At 40.8% G+C, this 19,329-nt stretch overlaps 1 protein-coding gene across 2 annotated transcripts; it reads left to right on the top strand.

The window, feature by feature from the left end:
• The first annotated feature begins 2,441 nt into the window (after positions 1-2,441).
• Positions 2,442-18,119, top strand: lnx2b (ligand of numb-protein X 2b). 2 transcript variants are annotated; one of them, XM_026331031.1, is made up of 10 exons: positions 2,442-2,663; positions 7,143-7,740; positions 9,335-9,528; positions 11,289-11,488; positions 12,970-13,392; positions 14,506-14,652; positions 15,628-15,802; positions 16,351-16,594; positions 16,683-16,841; positions 16,926-18,119. In XM_026331031.1, the coding sequence occupies exons 2-10, from the start codon at positions 7,334-7,336 to the stop codon at positions 17,059-17,061; spliced, it is 2,085 nt and encodes a 694-aa protein (XP_026186816.1). In that variant the 5' UTR covers positions 2,442-2,663; positions 7,143-7,333; the 3' UTR covers positions 17,062-18,119. The 2 variants fall into 2 exon arrangements, with proteins under 2 accessions (XP_026186816.1, XP_026186817.1); XM_026331032.1 differs by lacking the exon at positions 2,442-2,663 and adding an exon at positions 6,085-6,227.
• The last annotated feature ends 1,210 nt before the right edge of the window (positions 18,120-19,329 follow it).

Here is a 19,329-nt window from a genome sequence, read left to right as displayed (position 1 = left end):
CAAAACGAGGCCCAGTGAGATGTAGTACATGAAAGATAAAGGACAAGTTCTGAAATTTTAAATTGTCATTAAAATCCATGTAAAGACCAAAACTAGCAAGTACTGTCTGTGCGGCCAAAACCTGCAGCCTTTTTATTGCCTGCTATGTTCCTTCATCAGAGACTCCGGTGTTAGTGCGTACCAAAGCTATCATTTACAACATGTCTGTGCAACACTAAAATATGGTTTCTTTTAATTTTGTCTGTAATTCCCATCAAGCCAATTAAGACAGTGAGAACAAAATATCAGCAACCTGTTACATCCACACTCCAGTTAAAAGATTTAAGATGTAAGGGGTTTCATTATCAGCTCTCTCTGAAGGACATCAAAGGCTGTGGTGGAGTGAGACAGCAGCTGCCCTGCCGGTGTGAGTTTCTCCTCTCTCACTCCAGAGGAACTTGTTTGTGTTGAGGATGTTTACTGATCCCAGGAAAGACAAACAGCCTCTTTCTTGTTTGTAGGTACCACAGCTCAAACACAGAGCTGTCTGTGTGTGAGTGAGAGAAAGAAAACTGCAGAATGTATAGTATTGTCAAGTCAGTGTTTATCTTTTCCACCCACTTCCAAGTTTCCCAGCATTAACCAGCCAAATTCAATGCTGTGCAGTACAGTTTGCCCAAAAAAGCAGGCAAAGACATGCCAGGAGGAAGTTAAACACACTAGATATCTGCAAAATATATAATAGCTTATATTTGCATGTTGTTACAAATTCTGATTGTGACATAATCAACACAAGCTTTAAATTCTTTTTTCAACTCAGAAATGTTTTCATGATTAATCAACAAGTATTCAACTGTAGCATACCTTTTTTTTAAATATATCTAACAATTTAACAAAGTATTATGATACCTCTAATCAACTCATGGTGTCACTCTTTCTCATCAATAGTCCTGGCAACTGGTGGAAGCCCTCAAGCCTCTCTCCCTCCGTTTATTAGCATTTTTATCACATGCCATCATTGAGTCAACTTGTGGTGAAGAATGTTTTTGGAAATAATACATCAAACTCTGACAACCACTCTGACAGCTCTGATTTGTTTGCTGTGTTTAAGACTTTTTAGGCCTATGGTTAGTTTGTAATGTAACCTGGTTTAATATGACTATACCACAATCAGACTGTTGTACTTTATACAGGAGTCTGTCCTTGTCTGAATTCAGTTTCATATATTGTATATATTGTAAAGCCCTTTGAGAAATTTGGGATTTTAGTCTCTATACACAAAAACAACATTCAAACTAATTTTGCTATGAAAAATGTTTGTTTTTTTTATCTTAGGTTATTGTTTGGTCTAGGGCAGCTGTCATTTGTTCACTAACATTTGATTGATTATTAAATACAAACCAATTGACATCTGTATTCCCACCACGGTGTGTCTCATTTTGGTAGCTGGTATCCGCAAATGTCACTTTGCACTGAGGTTTCCTACGACAGCTATAAATCCTGGGGGAAACACGCTTTCACAGAGAGGTTTTATGGCAGAGAGACTTCCCTTCTATTCTGCAGGGGGTCTGGTCCTTAACACCGTGTGTTCACGTGTCGCAGCCTTTTCAACTAGCACAGGCCTACTATCAATCTAAACCGATAATATGATAAAACACACAGCGTGCATTTATGAATCATCAAATCTGGAGTCTGTAGATATTGTAGGCTATGCAGCTGAAATGATAAGGCTTTTACTTGACTGACAAAAGAACCAGTTAATCAGTAAAAGGATTTTATGACAGACATACCAAATGCCAAAAAATGTCAGCATCTGTTGCAGTGTCAACTCACTGTATATTAAAGATTTACTTCAGGGAAATTGTGATGACCATTTTTACACTTTTTCTATCTTTTCATTGAAAAAATGTGAAAATAAATGATTGATAAAAAAAAAAAAGTCTCCATGTGAGTGATGCCATTTACTGCTCTAGTCAGGTTTCAGTTAGGTAATTCATTAGACACTGACAACACTGTATTTTGGGAAACAGCACATTAAACAGGCTATTGATGTGTTCTGTTTATATGACTTTTAAACTGATATATATTCTATATGTAACATAAAGCGTCAGACACAAAGTTGCACAGACCTTTACTTAAGTAAAAGTAACACCACCACAAAGTACAAATTAGCTGTTACATGTACAAGTTCAGCGTTGAAACGTTTACTTGAGTACTGGCCCGCAAGCTTCACAACTACACGCCTTTTACTAGCATAACGTTTTGAATGCAGGTCTGTGCCATATGTTAGTAAATGATCTGACTACTTTTTCCACGTCTGAGGAAACTGAGTGTGAACTACATGGGGAAATAAAGTATAGAAAATATGTCAGTATTCGGCTCAGTTACTGTTAAAATGGGCCATTCCACCTGCCTGCACCTCTTCCTGTGCTCAGCGTCTCACAAGTGCGTTTACCCGAAACTGGGAAAGTCGCCCAGCCCCCGCCTGCAGGTTAGACTCCACCTGAGACAGCGGCTGCGATAGTTCAACGACAGTAATGCGGCAAAAATAAGACAAAACCTCGGCGGTGTCAGGTCTGGACGGTGTGTGGACTCTTACAGATCCGTTCTTCCCTGACTTTACACTGTTCTCTTTGTTTTACCTTTGAGACAGGAGCTGCTTCCGCAAAACAACGTCCACACAGGTAAGACGAGTTTCGGTCTCGACCTGAGCTCTTTCGGTCTATCTTTCTTTAATGTCTGTAAACACAGGTTAAGCAGACCTCAAACCTCCATTGGCTGAAAGCAGCTGGTATTTGAAGCTAAAATGTATATGTTTTACAGCTTATACTCTCCCGCTGACGGAAAAGTCCGTTTCTGTGCTCAAGGTGTTGTAGGAGTTTGCGCCTTTCCAGCAGGTTGTGTGCTAAAGGTGAAGCATTGTGGGTCTTTATCTGCTCTACTATCCATTAGACCGTCGAGCTGAATGGTACCAATGAAGGCCAACTTTTATCACCTCCTCTGTCATTTGGATCTGTCACATTGGAGTAGTCATTAAGAGCAAACCAACAGCCATGGGCTGACAAAGGGGGGGACACTGAGTTATTTATGGTCCCAACACACCACTGGCAGAAGAGGTACTGAGATCTGTTACACAAGTAATAACACCAGGATGACAAAAATACTCCGTTAATATTAAAAGTACTGAAATTAACATGTTACTTAAATAAAGCTGCAAAATAATTGGCATCAAAATGCATAAAAAGTACCATTAATGCAACACCAATCCATAGAGTATTTGCAATATACAGTTCATATTATTGTGATAATAATAGCTAATAGTGGTGCAAGTAAGCAGTAGAGCCCGACTGATATGGGTTTTTTGGGGCTAATGCCAGTACCGATATTATGAAGTAAAAAAAAAATCTGATATCGATATATCCGCCAATATTATTTATGTGTATATTATAGTACAGTACCAGTCAAAAGTTTGGATACACTTGCAGAGGCAATGGCATTTCAATTTGTGTGTCCAAACTTTTGACTAGTAAATGTATGTAGAATACAGTATACATACACAGAATATATATACATAAACGCATTTTAAACACATTAAAAAATGTTAATATTGGCGGCATATTCGCAGATACCGATATATCTGCAATAGGCTCATATCAGCCGATAAAATCGTCAAAACGATATATTGGTCGGGCTCTAGTAAGCAGTGTTTTCATACTGTAACGGCAGAGCTAATTGTAACACTGTTATGTGTTGTTGGGTATTTTAATCTGCAACAGTGAATATTTTATAAACAGACTACTTGTTTTAGAATTTAAAGGGCCTGAAAAGTAATTATAGCTGTGAGGAAAATGTGCTGCAGTAAAAAGTACAGAGCAGAATCTATTTTTTTGATAAATTCCAGTTACCTGCTGCTCTTTACGAACACACCGACGACATCTTGAGTTAAAGATGGGTGGTGTTTGTTTAGTATGTGCAGGTGTGCTGCTGTACAGCAGGAGGCTCAGAAACCCTGTGGATATAATCTTAAGCTCCATGTGTTTTGTAGACGAATGTACAAACTGGGCAGAAGCTCAAGCGGAAATGTTGGTGTCATTCTTGTCTTAGTGGTTTGTGTTGTCAGGTTTGATTATTTCCTGTATCTACTGGTAGATCTATTTAAAGGGGGGAAACTGCCTGTTGTTGTTGTAGCTGCCTGTTTACTTCACTTAGGAAGCAGATTGTTCTTAAAATGTACTGATAAGAGAAACTATCCACATAACTCTAGTGATAGTGATGGGTAATGTGTGATCAATGCAGCCATAAAAGTGTAATCTTAAGACGTGTTAGAGATTTTCACTTCATTATGTCATACTCAAACACTGACGAGCAGTTCGTCACCTCTGGGGATTCATTTTCCATTGCATGAGAAGCTTATGTGTGGTATAGTTTGATACCAGACATTGGTGTAAGGTAGAGGCAGACATGACACACCTCCTGTCTCATGGACTTCACAAATTATTTGTCTGACATGGTCTCACCTGTGTTCATTGAGGGTGTGGCAGCACATGTGACTCACTCATATCAACCATAAAAGCGAGTGATCTGGCTGAGCCTTGAGGGAACACCACCACGGGTAATCCTCCGGCAGACTGGAGGACACTGGCCACAAACATTTTCCTCAACAGCTTAGACTGTCACGTGATTACAAGGCATTTGATTTGGATAAGGCGTTCCCTTATCAGGCCTGGGTGTATGGAGCAGATATGCTTAAGTCGGCTTTTAAACCTGTAGAACATTTTTAACCTCATTTGTTGCAAAACAATAGTTGGAAATGTTTTTTAAGCCCGGGATTCCTGTGAAATATTTTGCTTGCTCTAGGCTGAGATTAGGATTCATCTTGATACTTAACTGTGAACATTTACTTTATTCACTTTACTTATGCTAATGTGGATGTTGACACCAACTTTCTGAAAGAAACTTGAGATGAAAGGATTTTACTGCAATAATTCATGACTCATTTGTAGTCTGGTTCGTAAATATTAAAAAATGCCCCAAAGGGCAAGACTTGGTTTCAGACTGTCTGTTTTTTTCTGATCATTAGTTTGAAACCCAAAGATATTTAGTTTATTTTCATTATTCATCAGTTAATCAGTTGTCCAATTAAATGAATAATGAAAAACACCCACTATGGGTTTCCAGAGTCTAAGGTGACATTTTCAAATTGCAGTGGGTAGGGCAGGAATAATTGGAAAACAAGTAGGGTAGTGGCCTCAAGGAACATGGGTTGGCCACCCCTGCTCTTCAACAAGTCTCCATTTCCCATGGACTATCCCCAGAAAGGCAAACACCTTTATTGATCTCAAGCTGTATCCTTGAGAAACATAGTGAGGTATTGCTGTCTTAGTGTGGTAACACTGATGAATAGTTTCAGAGACATAATGAACACGAGGTTACAGGGTCACTGCAAATCCTCCATCCTGACCTCCACTCCTGTAATGAATATGTGCTGCATCCTGAGTGAAACCCCACGGGCGCTCTGACTCCCACCTACTGCATGCCACATATCACACTGTAAAATAATACATGCTAGGAATAAAATGACCAGAGATTTAATGTTGAGTGCACTGCACTGTTTATGTTTCGTTTCACGTTCTTGCAAAAGATCATGTGATTCCCAAATAAATGGAGAACAGCCTGGTTTCAACTGTGCTACAGGTTCCATTGCCCATATCCATTACAGGAATAGGTATCAGTTGTACAAAGTGAAAGACAAAGAGAGAAATAAGTCTGTGTGACCTCAGCCAGTGTGCATGTATGTGGAAAGACATACATGCACACATGTTTGTAATCAGGCTTGTGTGTTTGCAATCAGTTATTCTGCTACTGAGGGTACTTTACCTATGTGGTAGTGCAACATCAGCAGTCTGAGCTCCCAACCCCCCAAACAAAACGCATGCATGCACACACACACACACACATATTCACTGGTAGACAGAGGCAGAAAGAGCACTTCTCCTTTCCTCTCACTCTGCCTAGTTACAACAATTCCCCTCGGCATTCCCCACACCAGTGCAGCAAGAGCTCGTACACATCTGCGCTCATGCACATAGTCATGTGTAACACGCACTCGCACAGACATTTTTGTGACAGTGTGCTGCTGGAGAGGCAGGGGGTCTGGTTTCATTCAGGCTTCAGGCAGCTGCTAGGTTAGACTCTTGTGTTTGCGTGCAGAGGCTACTGGGTGCTTGACAACAAAGATATCATCTCGGGTGAGTTGCTCCAAGGTAATAACACTGAAGATAAAGCAGGTTTTTGTGCCTGAAATCTGGACTGAGCTCATACTCAAAAGGAAACTGAATGTAGTGAGTTCATTGCGGTGGCTTTTGTTTTCATTTTTATATGTGGTATTGTTTGAAGGGAGGGAAAAGTTTTCCTTAGTCCCCTCTACATTTAGGACGTTAAGCAACTCTTTGCTTATATCATGCAAGATGCCATTTAATGCATTTTCTGTTTTTATCCATTTTGATCATATTACAAATATTAAGCCTTACATTTAATTCCATTCAAAATATCGGTGGTCCCGTTTGCCGCTCTCTAATCCTACTTCCATTCCCACACGCTGTTTTAGTGGATGACTTATCTCACAATGTTGATTTTATGACATCTAATTCTTGGTGTGCCTCTTGAAATGTCATTTTTCATTTCTGTGCATTTTTCTCACATTTGAAGTAAGCAGCCAAAAGTGTCTCCAAAGAATGCGTTGTTAATCAGCACTCTCCTTATGAGAGGGAATTAAAGGAGATTAGGAGTGGCACAAAGGGATGGAGACCACTGCCAATAGGGCGTAAGGAGTCATTAGTGATAGGGATTGCATTTTTGCCAAGTGGATTCAAAAATCTTACTCTCGTGTAGCGCCAAGCTTTTGTTCCTTTCCGTTAGCAGGGGGTTGACGTTAGTCCGTTTTCTCTTGGCTCATTTCACAGTTTAGACCCTTCCGTGTGAGCATGTTGACTTTTAACTTGGATGAGAATTCCCTTCGCCCCTCAGGAAACTTGCTGAGAGGAAGCAGCTGGGGCTTGCTGCCATTTTTGCTGCTACTGTCTGGATTTGTCATTTCCTGTGGAGCTGGCCAGTGTGAGTCCAATTTGTGCAGTGGACCTTACTGTGTTTCTCTCTCTCAACAGAAAACCAAAATGAAGAAAAGGAGATAACATATTGTTGACTATGGATCGCTGTTTCAGTTCCACCAGTTGAATGGATTCCTCTTTGGACATTCAGGCATAGACTTGTGAATTATTCCAAAAAAAAGTTTTTAAGGCAATAAGAGGACACGGATCTTTTCCAGACAGAGATTTGGACTGGGCTCTCTCAGCCAATGGCAACAATAGAGATCAAAGTTGCAGGAACCAGCAGCACTGCAAGTCTGTTGTGGGCACGGATATGTAAGGAGTGTGGCCAGCAGCACGAGGGCCAGGACAGCCACCTGTACGAGTATCAGGATGAGGTGGACGATGAGCTGGTTTGCCACATCTGTCTGCAGCCTCTGCTCAGACCTATGGACACCCCTTGTGGACACACTTACTGCTTTCATTGCCTGAGCAACTTCTTAAAAGAGCAGGACTTCTGCCCTGTGGACCGCCAGCGGCTGCAGTTACACCAATGTCGTCCCTCCAGCCTGCTAGTCAGGAACCTGCTGGACAAGCTGATTGTGATGTGCCCTCATCATGCAGAGTGCCAGCAGCAGATGCAGCGTTGTGAACTGCAGCCTCACTTACAAAACAGGTGAGACTCTGGATCAGATGCTGTCAATTTCTGTGGCTATTGTTAGGTCTCTAGTTTGTTGGAGGGACTTAAAATCCAGGCCTGAGGCAGACCTTGAAGTTTTGTGTTTATTATGCTGCAGCTGAGGAAAGCCACACATAATGTAGTCCAGTGCAGATGTTTTTGCCAGCAACAGACTTTTTAACTCAAAATGAGTATCCCAGCATGGATAATGTCAGACGGAGCGAGGCAGTACATCAGTAGTTAGAGTACTGGATTTTATCAATATGACATGAGGCACAGGGGAGGCTTGTAGTAGTGATTCAAAGCACTGGCTCAAATGCAGACCAAGGTATATCAGGAAGAACCCATGAATATGTCTTGAGAGAGTAGTATATTATTGCATCAGGCGGTGAGCATTTGAAGAAAGCACAGGAGAATAATTTGCAGCTAGATAACACTGTATAAAGAAAACATCACCATTACACGCCACTTGGATTATAAGACTGTGGTAGTGAGGATTTAATGCTTCTTATGTCGTCTGTTTTTTCTTTGGCACTCTGTGATACTGAACTTATTCTACTTATCCATCCATCATCTATACCTGCTTATTACTAATTAGAGTCTGATCTGCTGGAGCCTATCCCAGCTCTCTTTGGGTGAAAGACTTAACCTACTACTGTCTCCTAAAACAAATTCCAACTATTGGTCATTGTCACCAATAAACAGCAGCTTGTACACTTTTACACTTACAAATACTATATGACGTGCTAAATAAAGAGCTGTAGATGTGTGGGAAGGCAGGTATTTTTGGGATTTGGACAGAGGCATTCTAGCTGTTACTCCTTGTCCTAAGCTAAGCTGTTCCCTACAGGCTGAGGCTTCACATTTACAGTACTGATGTGACAGCGGCATGAATCCTTCACTGGGAAACTCTTCTTTAAAGTTATTTTTATAAGGCATAGTGTGAGGTTTATCAAATGTTTGGTATCACCATTTACATATCCCTATTTACATATACTGCAAACATAAGATCAAAAGTTTTTTAAGTCATGACAAAAATAGTCTGACTACTTCTGAGGAATATAAACTAACTCTTTTCTGATTGTCATCTCAAAGTATGCTTTAATCCTGCTGTGTATTTAGTTCAAGACAGGGTGTAGGTAAGTCATTCTGTTTTTCATAGAGCTGGTGAGGTGATTATCACATCAGTGAGCTGTCCTAACGAAGCCAGTTGTGGGTGGCAGATTGCCCCACTGCAGCCTTTCTGTGCAAACAATGAGGAGGCAAAGTTCAGGCTTGGGGAACAAGCAGCACTGTGACTGACTTTATCAATCTCTCTCACCCAGGCCCCCTGCATTGCAGTGAAATTGCCTACTCATCTGCACAGTGCCTCTCTTTTAAATTCTGTGCATAATAGACAGTTTCTTGTTTCTTGCATCTTCTCAAAACACTTTTATCATCCTTTTCTTTTCATCCATGCTTGCCACTCCCTGGTGTCTTTTCCATTATAAAGTTGGATATTCATGTGCTGTTTCTAAAGGGAAGGAAAATGTCAGTCAGTGTCAGGCATTAAGTTCGTACTAGTTTCTTCCTTATTTCTGTCTTTCCACAGATGTCCAGCTTTCAGGAGACTACGGGAGGAAGCAGAGAAGAGGAAGAGGCCTGCGTGGAATGAGTTGAAAGGACGTAAGGGTGAGGGGGAGTCGTCTGGCGATGCTAAACATTCAGCAGCGCCGTCTCGAAATCACACCCGGGATCAGCCTGAGCCTGGGCTTATAAATCCTGCCTACGAAGAAATTGAGGAAGGTACAGTATATGGAGGTATTTTATTTTTGCAACAGTGATTCAGTGCCACAAGACTTTTTCTTCTCCTGTACAAACATGATCATTAGCATCACCACGTCTTTGGAAATGACTTGCAAAAAAGAGGTTGGTCATAGACTGTGGCAGCGACAGTGAATGATGTTTATAGAGGCTCCCAGGTTTAACAGAAATCGTTTCCCTGCCAGGGTGAATGCAGGAAACCCAAATCCCTACGCCCACCCACTTCAGTGGGGGCGGTTGTAAAAACAGACAGACAGGAATTACTGATGTTTTTAGCCTTGAGGTTTTGATTCTGAGTCTGTCACAGTCACAGGTGAATCATCAGCTTAGCCGTAGTAACATGTACCAGCTGAACAGATGTTTTAACCAGACAGTCCTACAAGGAAAATCCCTTGAAGCAACTTGCAAACTGGTTCCATAGACTAAAGCTCCATGAAATCATTATTGCCAGGAAAGTGGTGATCAGTGTCCACAGAAAGGTTTGCATTGTTGTCATTATCATCTCTGTTTTAATGAAATTACTGCTGTATGCTCTTTAAAGTTTAGAAAACTCTTTGTGAAACGCGTACACTTTAAAAATTACATCTTGTTGATTTGTTTTTTAGTCTGCATAAAACATGTCAGCCTGTTGACTCATTCAGGTTATATTATCTCAGCAGTCATGCCTTTGTAATGCTGGTGGGACTAAAGATTGGTAAGACTGATATAGCATGTAAACGCTTGTATGGGCCCTGTCTACACACAGATCCAAGGTTGAGAAACTGTGTAGTTCAGTGTGATGAGTAGAATTTGATGTGCACTTAGCTTCGAGCCAGTTTTCCTATATAAGGTATTGTTCTCTGTGTAAGATCTAACACCACCTGATGTACAAAACAGTTGATTGATTCATTCCTGAGTATACTCTAGATTTATATTGTTTTGCTGTGAGTTAGATGAAAAAGTCAATATCTATTTCTATTCAGTAAAGAGATCAATACAAGTTATGCCAGTATAGCACAATCACAGAAAAAAGCAGTATCTCTGAGTGTTGTTTTAAAGGATAATTCCTCTTAATTACAACATGATGTCATAATTCTGCTGTAACTTCTACATGTTATAGTAATGTTAAGTACTTGCTTAGATCTGGAAACATAAAGTTGCCTGGGGGAGAAAACACAAGCAGACAGTTGATCAGACAAGTTGTAGCTGGATGATTTAAACCAGTTTATTTGGTTGTTTCAGGTCTTTTCATTATTATTTATAGTAACAAAACTTTATGTATAATGGAGAAACAAACTAGGCCATTAAATGTTTCTCTTTTTTTTTTCAGTTGTTAAACTGAATTATTAATATTTTTGTATTTTGTATTTTTGGACCCTGACAGCTTTGTACTTTGTTAAATTGAGAGGAAGTCAGAAAATGATGCCATGAATTTGACTGCTACTGTTAATTCCCTCAATTGACTTCTTTTAGTGATGTTAGGGGCATTCCCAGATTTCAACTTGAAGAGTACAGCGTTAGTGTATTTGTTTTATTGTATTTATAATGTATTATATATATTGTAATTCTAATAAACCAGAATATCAACCAGAATTTCTTTTTGGACAGCACATTGATATTAATACTTTATTAGTACTTTAATACTTTATTATTAGGCATTTTACAAAATGCAACTCAGCAGAGGGAATAGGGGTATTTACTTCATAACAGATAAAATACATCCATATTTATTCCTCCTGGTTGTGTGTTTCTCTTACCTCCAGACAACACCCCCCTTCGGTCCAGTCTGGTAGCTGAGGCCAATGTGGTGGAGCTGTTCAGAGAGGAGCCGGAGGAGGAGCTGGGCTTTCGCATCGTGGGGGGGAAAGACACACCTCTGGGAAACATCGTCATCCAGGAGATTGTCCGGGACTCACTTGCAGCTCGTGATGGCAGACTTGCCCCGGGAGATCATATCTTAGAAGTGAGAGAGAGACTCATTCACTAAATGTTGAATGTGCTGAGATGATATAGCCCATAATATTATAAGTATTCACCTCTTCCTCAGCTTGGGAATTCAATATTGTGGTTGCATAGCGTGACACAGCTGTGTTCAACCTGTTTCTGCATAAGCTCATTGTCATTGCAACCTCATGCTACTGTAAACAGAGCTGGGACTGGGAAAGAAGATATTCAAGATAAACACGTTTTAGCTACATGGTAACAAGGTGTGGTTAATATTGCCAGGCACAAATACACCATGTCAACGTCAGCAACTTTTCCCTTGTTGCTGTCATTGATTCACTCACTGCCTTTCTGTTGGGAAGGGTCATTGTTCAAAGATGAGGTGGACTAAGGTTTAACCTGCTCTTTTTGAAAAGGTTATATAACCAGAGCTATTATGAAAAAATGTTATCAGGTTTGTTGAATTTATGGTGCCCTTTAGGGCTTCAACTAATGATTACTGTGTTTTAATTATTGATTAATCTGCCTGATATTTCTAAGAAAATCCACTGGTCTATAAAACCTCAGATGTCCTGGAGCCCAGTGCACCGTTATCAAACGTCAACTTGTCTGACAAACAGTCAACTGATCAGAATAATTGGAGATTAATATTCTTTTGACTGATTTAACTAATGTTCCAACTTTATAGATATTTTATTATCCAAATACAAGAAGTCAGTGTGAACACCTGTGTAAATGCTGTTTGTGTTTCTAACCTAACGCTGATTATTGTTTAGCGCCTTATTTGCAGTCACACTTCCATAGAGGACAGAAGTACAGAAGTACAGACTCTAAGTACAGAATATGAGTAATCAGAGATTTTAATAATTTGGTTTCCTCTATTCGTACATTGTCCTCCTCCTCCTTAGATTTCTACCCTCTGGTTCACCTGGAACGTGGTACCACTGTAAAATGAGCTGATGAGATTTTTCAGCCTTGGCTCTGGCACCCCTGCTTCACTGTGCCCTCCAAAATGCAGCTTCTCCCTTAAAGCCAACCAATCTTAAACCTGGAAATGAAAACCACACCTTGCCAGCCAAGAGGCTGTCTTCAGGATGTGAAACATTACCTGCAGTTTTTTGGCTTTGTGGAAAACTGGAAGAGAGTGATATAAGGAAATGTAGGGACCTACAGCAGTAAGATCTAATGTGATTTAAACAAAAGAAGCAATAACTTGCAATTATTTAATCTGTTTCTAGTCAATATATTGGAAGAAAAAGACAAAATAATGTAGTATACGATTATTAATTCAAATGGGTCAGATATCACAAATTAAATATAAAGAAAGTTACAGTTCCACATTTTGGCAGGAAATGTCACATAATTGGTCTTACTATTTTGCTTGACAAAAACAGTTTTCCATCGTGGCAACATACATGCACAGTATGTACAGTAATACTGTGTTAGGCTGCCTCACCACTGACTGTGTTGGTGTTTTTCTCTTTGGTGTCATGTTTCCAGGTTAATGACGTCAGTTTGGCCTCAGTCCCCCACGCCCGGGCCGTCGCAGTGCTGCAGCAACCCTCCGTCCTCAGGCTCACTGTTATGCAAGAGAAAGGTTTCAAATCAAGAGACCCACGATCTGATCAGCAGCCTTCCTCTTCCACTGCTTCCCAGACCTCCCACAGTCCCCATGGCAACACTACCTCCAATCACAACCCGGGCACAGTCCTGCAGGTGACGCTGATGAAGAGTCAGCGTAATGAACCGCTCGGCATCAAACTCATCCGCAAATCGGAGGAGTCTGGGGTTTTCATCCTGGACCTGCTGTCTGGTGGTCTGGCAGCTAAAGATGGAAAACTAAGAAACAATGACAAAGTGTTGGCCATTAATGGACAAGACCTGAGGCATGGTACACCTGAGAGCGCTGCCCAGATTATACAGGTATTTTAAACAATCAAAGGATATGACTTTTCAAAATACTAGCCCACTCACTAACATTGATATCACCAACCATTTTCTGATGTTGACAGATTGATTTAATACCCTCAGACTGCTGTTGGTTTGAGGTCATTTTGTAGTTCTGATCATGGACTAATGTGAACGCTGCTGTGTTTGTGCATTTATGGGATTATAGACATTGGAGACTTTAGATGTGGTTGCCTAAAAGTAATACATTAATTGGTTGTCAGAAAATCAACCCCAGAATGCGAGACAACAATGAAAACCAACATGCAAATATGAAAACCATGAAAAAGATTATGTAAATTATGTTTAAGCATTAAAATGGTTGCCATGCTGGTAGTCAACTCTTATTGGCTGCTTATTTCCCACCATTAGTTGCTGCAGTTCCCTTTAAGTATTTGACAGCAGCATCAGGGAGGGATTTTCACTTCGCTGTGGCATAACATTAGCTTAGAGGCTGCACACCAGGACTGTCCAGCTTAGTTTCCCGCCATCCCTGCTCTTCCAGCTTCAGATTGGCTGAAAACACCTGATCCAGGTAATCAGAAGTGGGTAGGGCAGGGATAGTTGGAAAACAACAAGGACAGTAGCTCTCAGGGACCAGGGTGGGCCATTCCTGCGGTACACAATATGGAAGTGATTAACACGAAATGCAAATAAGATACTGATGAGATTCTTACATGTAGCTGGTGGATTGATTGAAAACAAATTAACCTCAACAGAATCTGATGAGGATTAAAACCAGACACATGGAGCAACAAAGGGCTCATCCAGTTCACTAAAGAAACCTTGTGGGACCCTGAATATCCACAGAAAATGTCTGAAAGTAAAGTAATAGATGTGTCAATATTGCCACAGACCCCACTGCTGTACAAGTAAAGTGTTAAATTAAAAATAAAGCAAAGCAAATTTAGTTCTGAAATTACTGTGAAACAGGAAAGTAGCAAGTCTGTCTAAAATTGGTGTATTTATGCATGAAAAGGTTTTCAGTAACAATATAAAACTATTAATATGAACAGTGATCCTGGCATTTAATATAGTTCTTGTATGTATTTGTGGTGGATTTAATGGATTTCTTTGCTGTGCATTTAGGCCAGTGAGGTGCGTGTGAACTTTGTGGTGATGAGACCGGCAGAGACTCCAGAGGAAGGAGGAAGCAGCAGAGATGGACAACACAGCAGAGGGTCCAGGAGGGCACCCGAGACACAATACTTCAGGCGCCACTCCACGTACATGAAGGTGATAACAGAACATTTCCAATGCAAGAAATCAATGTTCAAAACTAAAAAGCTTGCTCCTGGCCTCTTTTTTTTTTTTAAATAAAGTATCTTACATCCATATGTGTTTGGGCTCTCGCCAGCTGTTGGCTGCTGGAATTTTAACTTCCTTTGACACCACTGACCACAATATTGATCACAGTGTCTAACAAACTTTACATGTTTGTTTACACAGTGTCATTCTGTTGATCGCTCCTTTGTCACTTACACTCAGTTGTGCCATACACTGTCAGCAACCCCCCATTCGGGGGTGAGAAGCTTTAAGAGCAGACACCTGCATTGGTGAGCGGAGATGAAAGCCCTTCTTCAGGGCCTCCCTCTGTACTGATCAAAAGGCCTGGGGTGCTGCTCACTCTGCTGCTACATGGCTACTGTCATGTTGTTTTTTTGGCTGTTTCTTTGGATGGCAGAGGATCAAAGCTGGTAACAGTTAGCTTTTGCCTGCAGAGCTGAGCCTTTCGTCTTGCTGGGGAGGGGTGGGATCCCTGCTGGGGGGGGAGGAAGAGCCCCCCCCATCCCCCCAGCTTCCCTTCTAATGGTTTACAGACTCCAGAAAGCAAGAAGGAGACTGGTAGAAACTGTCATTTTCCACACATCCTTTCCACTACGAGAGCGCAGTGTTGATCCTCACACGCTGCCTCTACACGTAGCTCTCAGCTCCATCTCATATGTTTCACATTTGTTTCTACGAGTGGTTTTGTGAGAGGAATCAGTTGAGTGAAAGGATCCCGGAGAGGCTTGAGTTAACGGGCAGCACAGACGTCATGTGTGTTATGTCAACACTAGCATTCTTGTAAAGAATTTGTAAAACATGATGTGGAGATAAGATAAGATGAACCTTTACTTCAATGAGGTCAGCATAATTTAAAATCCATAGAGTCATGTTGAGAAATATGTTTGTCATTACTTTATATTCATTTGCTCTTTGCTCTTATAGGATCCTCCAGGTGGGTTTTCCAGCCAAGAGAAGACCGTGAGCCTGAAGAAGGAGCCTCGGCTGTCCCTCGGCATTACCATTGCCGGGGGGAGGGACTGTCGCAGCCGCCTGCCCATTTACGTCACGAGTGTGCAGCCTGTTGGCTGTCTGTACCGAGATGGCACCATCAAAAAAGGTACAGAGCACCATCTGGTGATGTGTGCTTTTGGATTTTAATAAGGGTATTTCTGTTTGAAAATGTCAGGGCTAGGCCAGCAACGAATCAGCTATTTTCATTATGAGTTCATCTGTCCCATTATTTTCTTGACTGTCCACAAAATGTCAACAAACCAGTGCAGCTCTAGTCATGACTAAACTCAAATGCGAAGGAATTGGTTATAATGAGTGAAACCAGAGAGGGGTCACTTCTTTCACTTTGAATCAGAAACATAATTATGTGGGAGTGTTCAGAAATACACTGAGCACAAAACAGCAAGAACCTGTTCACGAGAAACAAGTTTCCAGTTTTGATTTCTGATCTTTTACAATGGGACGGTTGAATTGGACAGTTTTCAGAGATACCAGGTGTTGCTCAGTGACACTTAAACAGAGATGATGTGATGATGAGTTTTCTCCCATCGTATCCAAGGAGCTGAAGAATTAGATTAGATTGTATGTCTCATGTCAAACGCAGCCACGCTTTTAATTCAAATTCCTCCGCCCAACATCATCTGTGTTTTTTAGGTGACATTCTGCTGAGCATCAACGGTGTTGATCTGACCCAGCTGACCTACAGCGAGGCAGTTTCTGTGCTGAAAGCCCAGGCAGCTCAGTCCCAGGTTGTGCTCTGTGTGATTCAGACTCTCTCCGAGGACTCAGAAGAGGACCCCGAATCTGCTAACAAGGATGAACTGGACCCTGTGGACGACGCACGAGATGACATCCTTAACTGGACCCCGCTGTGGACTCGCTGGCTGGGATTACCAAGGTACCACCGATTCTGTTCCTCAACTTCACAACTGTATTCTCCTCAGCTTCATGTTTGTTGGCTCTGACTCTGCCCTCGCCTGTTTCAGCCATATGCACTGGTGCCGGGACATCGTCCTGCAAAAGACCAACAACGAGAGCTGGGGCTTCAGTATCGTTGGGGGCTATGAGGAGAGCCATGGCCAGCAACCTTTCTTCATCAAAACCATTGTGCCTGGTACACCTGCTCACTTTGATGGACGCCTCAAGTAAGTTCATCCCAGTTTGACTTCCATGGGGCACAATCTTCTCCTTTCATCAGTCTCCATGTTAATGGCCTGTTGTCTCTCCAGATGTGGTGACGAGATCGTGGCAGTGAACGGCGCCACAACAGTGGGAATGAACAACTCATCTCTCATCCCCATGCTCAAGCTGCAGAAGAATAAAGTCACACTGACTGTGGTGTCCTGGCCTGGCAGTCTAGTGTAGGACAACACACATTCACTTTACTTTCTCTCACAAACACAGTGCTTTCTGTTCGGCTGCAGTCTTGACTGGGCCACTCGGTGCTCCGTCTGTACGTTACTCGTTGTTGGTTACAGTCTTGTTAAGACTTTTCGCAACATGTACAGTAGAAATGATTTCACAGGCATCATCTCAGATGGTAGCTGTTTGTGCAGATCATCACATGGCTCAGTGGACACACCAGGCTTAATCAGGGTGCAGAAATGATGACAATCAATGAAATATATACTAAAGACAAAACTGGAAGGATTATTTTTTAAACACCATTTTAATCCTCTTCTAAAGCTTTACATATACGTTTGCTTACCTGTTTAATGATGTTATCATTTGGTAGTGATTCAAATCAACAGTAGGCTATCCGAAGATGAAATGTAGTGCTTTGACTATATATAGACAGTTGTAAAGATTAGTTATAGATAACATATAACAAATTAGCTGCTGACTGTATAGACTGAGGCCAAAGACAGGAAAATGTTCCCTTCTTCCATCTTTCACACCGAGGTGAATTCAGCAGATTTATTTACATTGCACTTTTAAAATGTGCAACAGATTGATGGTGTCATTACAGAAATGAAACTCAGTCATAAGAGAACTAAGTAACGGCCACACTGTGTTAACAAAAGGGACATTACTAATCATTGAAGTCTGAATTTGACAGGAAACCCGCAAGGATCATTTCTTTAAAGTTGTACTGGTTATAAAGAGCTTTGGTCCTGTTTCATGTTGGGTTTTGATTTTACCAAATGCTGCAACAGGAAATAAACTTGGACACACACTTTGTTGTTAAACTGTGAGCGGGTTTGTTGAAACAGATAATACTGTGATGTTTGGTTTGGTCTTAATCCAAAGTGCTGTTAATCCTAAAGACATGCTTCATGTTTTTAATTAAGTGATACCCGTCGCTCAACCAGAGCTTTGGATTTATTGTCAAATGATCTAGCAGCTCATACTGAATCACTTTGATAAGTGGGTACCTTGTAGACAATGAAGGACAAACAAGAATGTTTACTTGCCTTGAATTGCCACTGTATCAAAATGTTTCCTGTGATTATTTCCTCTCATTATATTCTGCTTATATCAATTTAAAGACAAATGGCCTTGCCCAGAAAATTTGTTAACACTTTCACTATCAGCATATTCCCAGTGGCCTTAATTGATAATAGACCAGTTTAGTTTATATATCAGAGTGGCTGAAATATTAGTTATCCTCTGTTTCATTATGTTCAATAAAATCCTAATAAATCTTGTTTTTCTGTTTACCTGGAATCTAACTGCACTGTGGGGAAGTCACTTTTCTAAAGTGGCACAAAAGGACAATACTCCAGTTTTCAGAAAAAAAATTATTGGAATTGTTAGTCGCCCCCCCAAAAAAACAACAAAAAAAAAAAAAACGTAAAATAAACTACATAGTACAAGCAGTTCTTTATCACAGTCAGAAATGTCCAAAAAAAGTGTTCAGTCTGTTTATGGCTCAGTCTGACCCCTACTGGACAGAAGGTAAACAAGCTAGAAAAGTGACAGATTTAAGTAAAACTGTAATAACTGCAGACTCACTGAAATAGAAATGTCACGATATGTATGTGTAAAATTACAGATGACTTATTTAAAGGTCTTATTTAACAATTTGGCTACAAAGAAACTGCTTTGAAATAAAAACTTACTACTGTGTGCAGATAACATACACACATTTACAGCCTTTCCTGCACTGAGACACATTTCTCACAGATGCAACAAATAGTATGAAGTCACATATTAGCAGAAAGTCAATGTTATGTCACTGCTATGCAGTAACAAATAGCCAGTGGAAGAAGCATTTATACCCTTTACTTAAGCAGTAAAACCCACTGCCACAAGTCCTGCTTTCAAAGTAGTTCTTACTATGCAAAATTTGTCTTGCATGTACAGTGTTATCTTGTGCAAAATGGAAGCACTTCAGGGGCTCTCCTGTTCAGTTAGTTGCAGAACAAGTGCTGCAGCTTTATCATTGTTATGTCATGACCTGAAGTAAACCCTGTGCAATACAACAACCTGAGCAGGTCTATCAAATCACCTGTGTGAGTGTGCAGGGCCTGTGTCTAAAATAATACACAAGGATTTTTTTTTTATGTGCAAGTAAAAACTAGTGAAGTATTGGGGCAATATTTCCCACTAACATCTAGTGCAGCATAGATCAGAAGTAAATTACAAATACCTAAAATATATACTTAAGTGCAGTACTTGAGTAACTTCCCA

The sequence above is a fragment of the Mastacembelus armatus genome, chromosome 10 (assembly GCF_900324485.2).
Source record: "Mastacembelus armatus chromosome 10, fMasArm1.2, whole genome shotgun sequence".
Classification (NCBI taxonomy): domain Eukaryota; kingdom Metazoa; phylum Chordata; class Actinopteri; order Synbranchiformes; family Mastacembelidae; genus Mastacembelus; species Mastacembelus armatus.
This window is presented reverse-complemented; position numbering and strand designations above follow the sequence as displayed.

Excerpts from the sequence above, each read along its gene's own strand:
- lnx2b (XM_026331031.1), top strand. The coding sequence starts at position 7,334 with ATGGCAACAATAGAGATCAAAGTTGCAGGAACCAGCAGCACTGCAAGT. Across the intron at positions 7,741-9,334 it reads CAGCCTCACTTACAAAACAG|ATGTCCAGCTTTCAGGAGAC; the intron begins GTGAGACTCTGG and ends GTCTTTCCACAG. Across the intron at positions 15,803-16,350 it reads AGATGGCACCATCAAAAAAG|GTGACATTCTGCTGAGCATC; the intron begins GTACAGAGCACC and ends TGTGTTTTTTAG.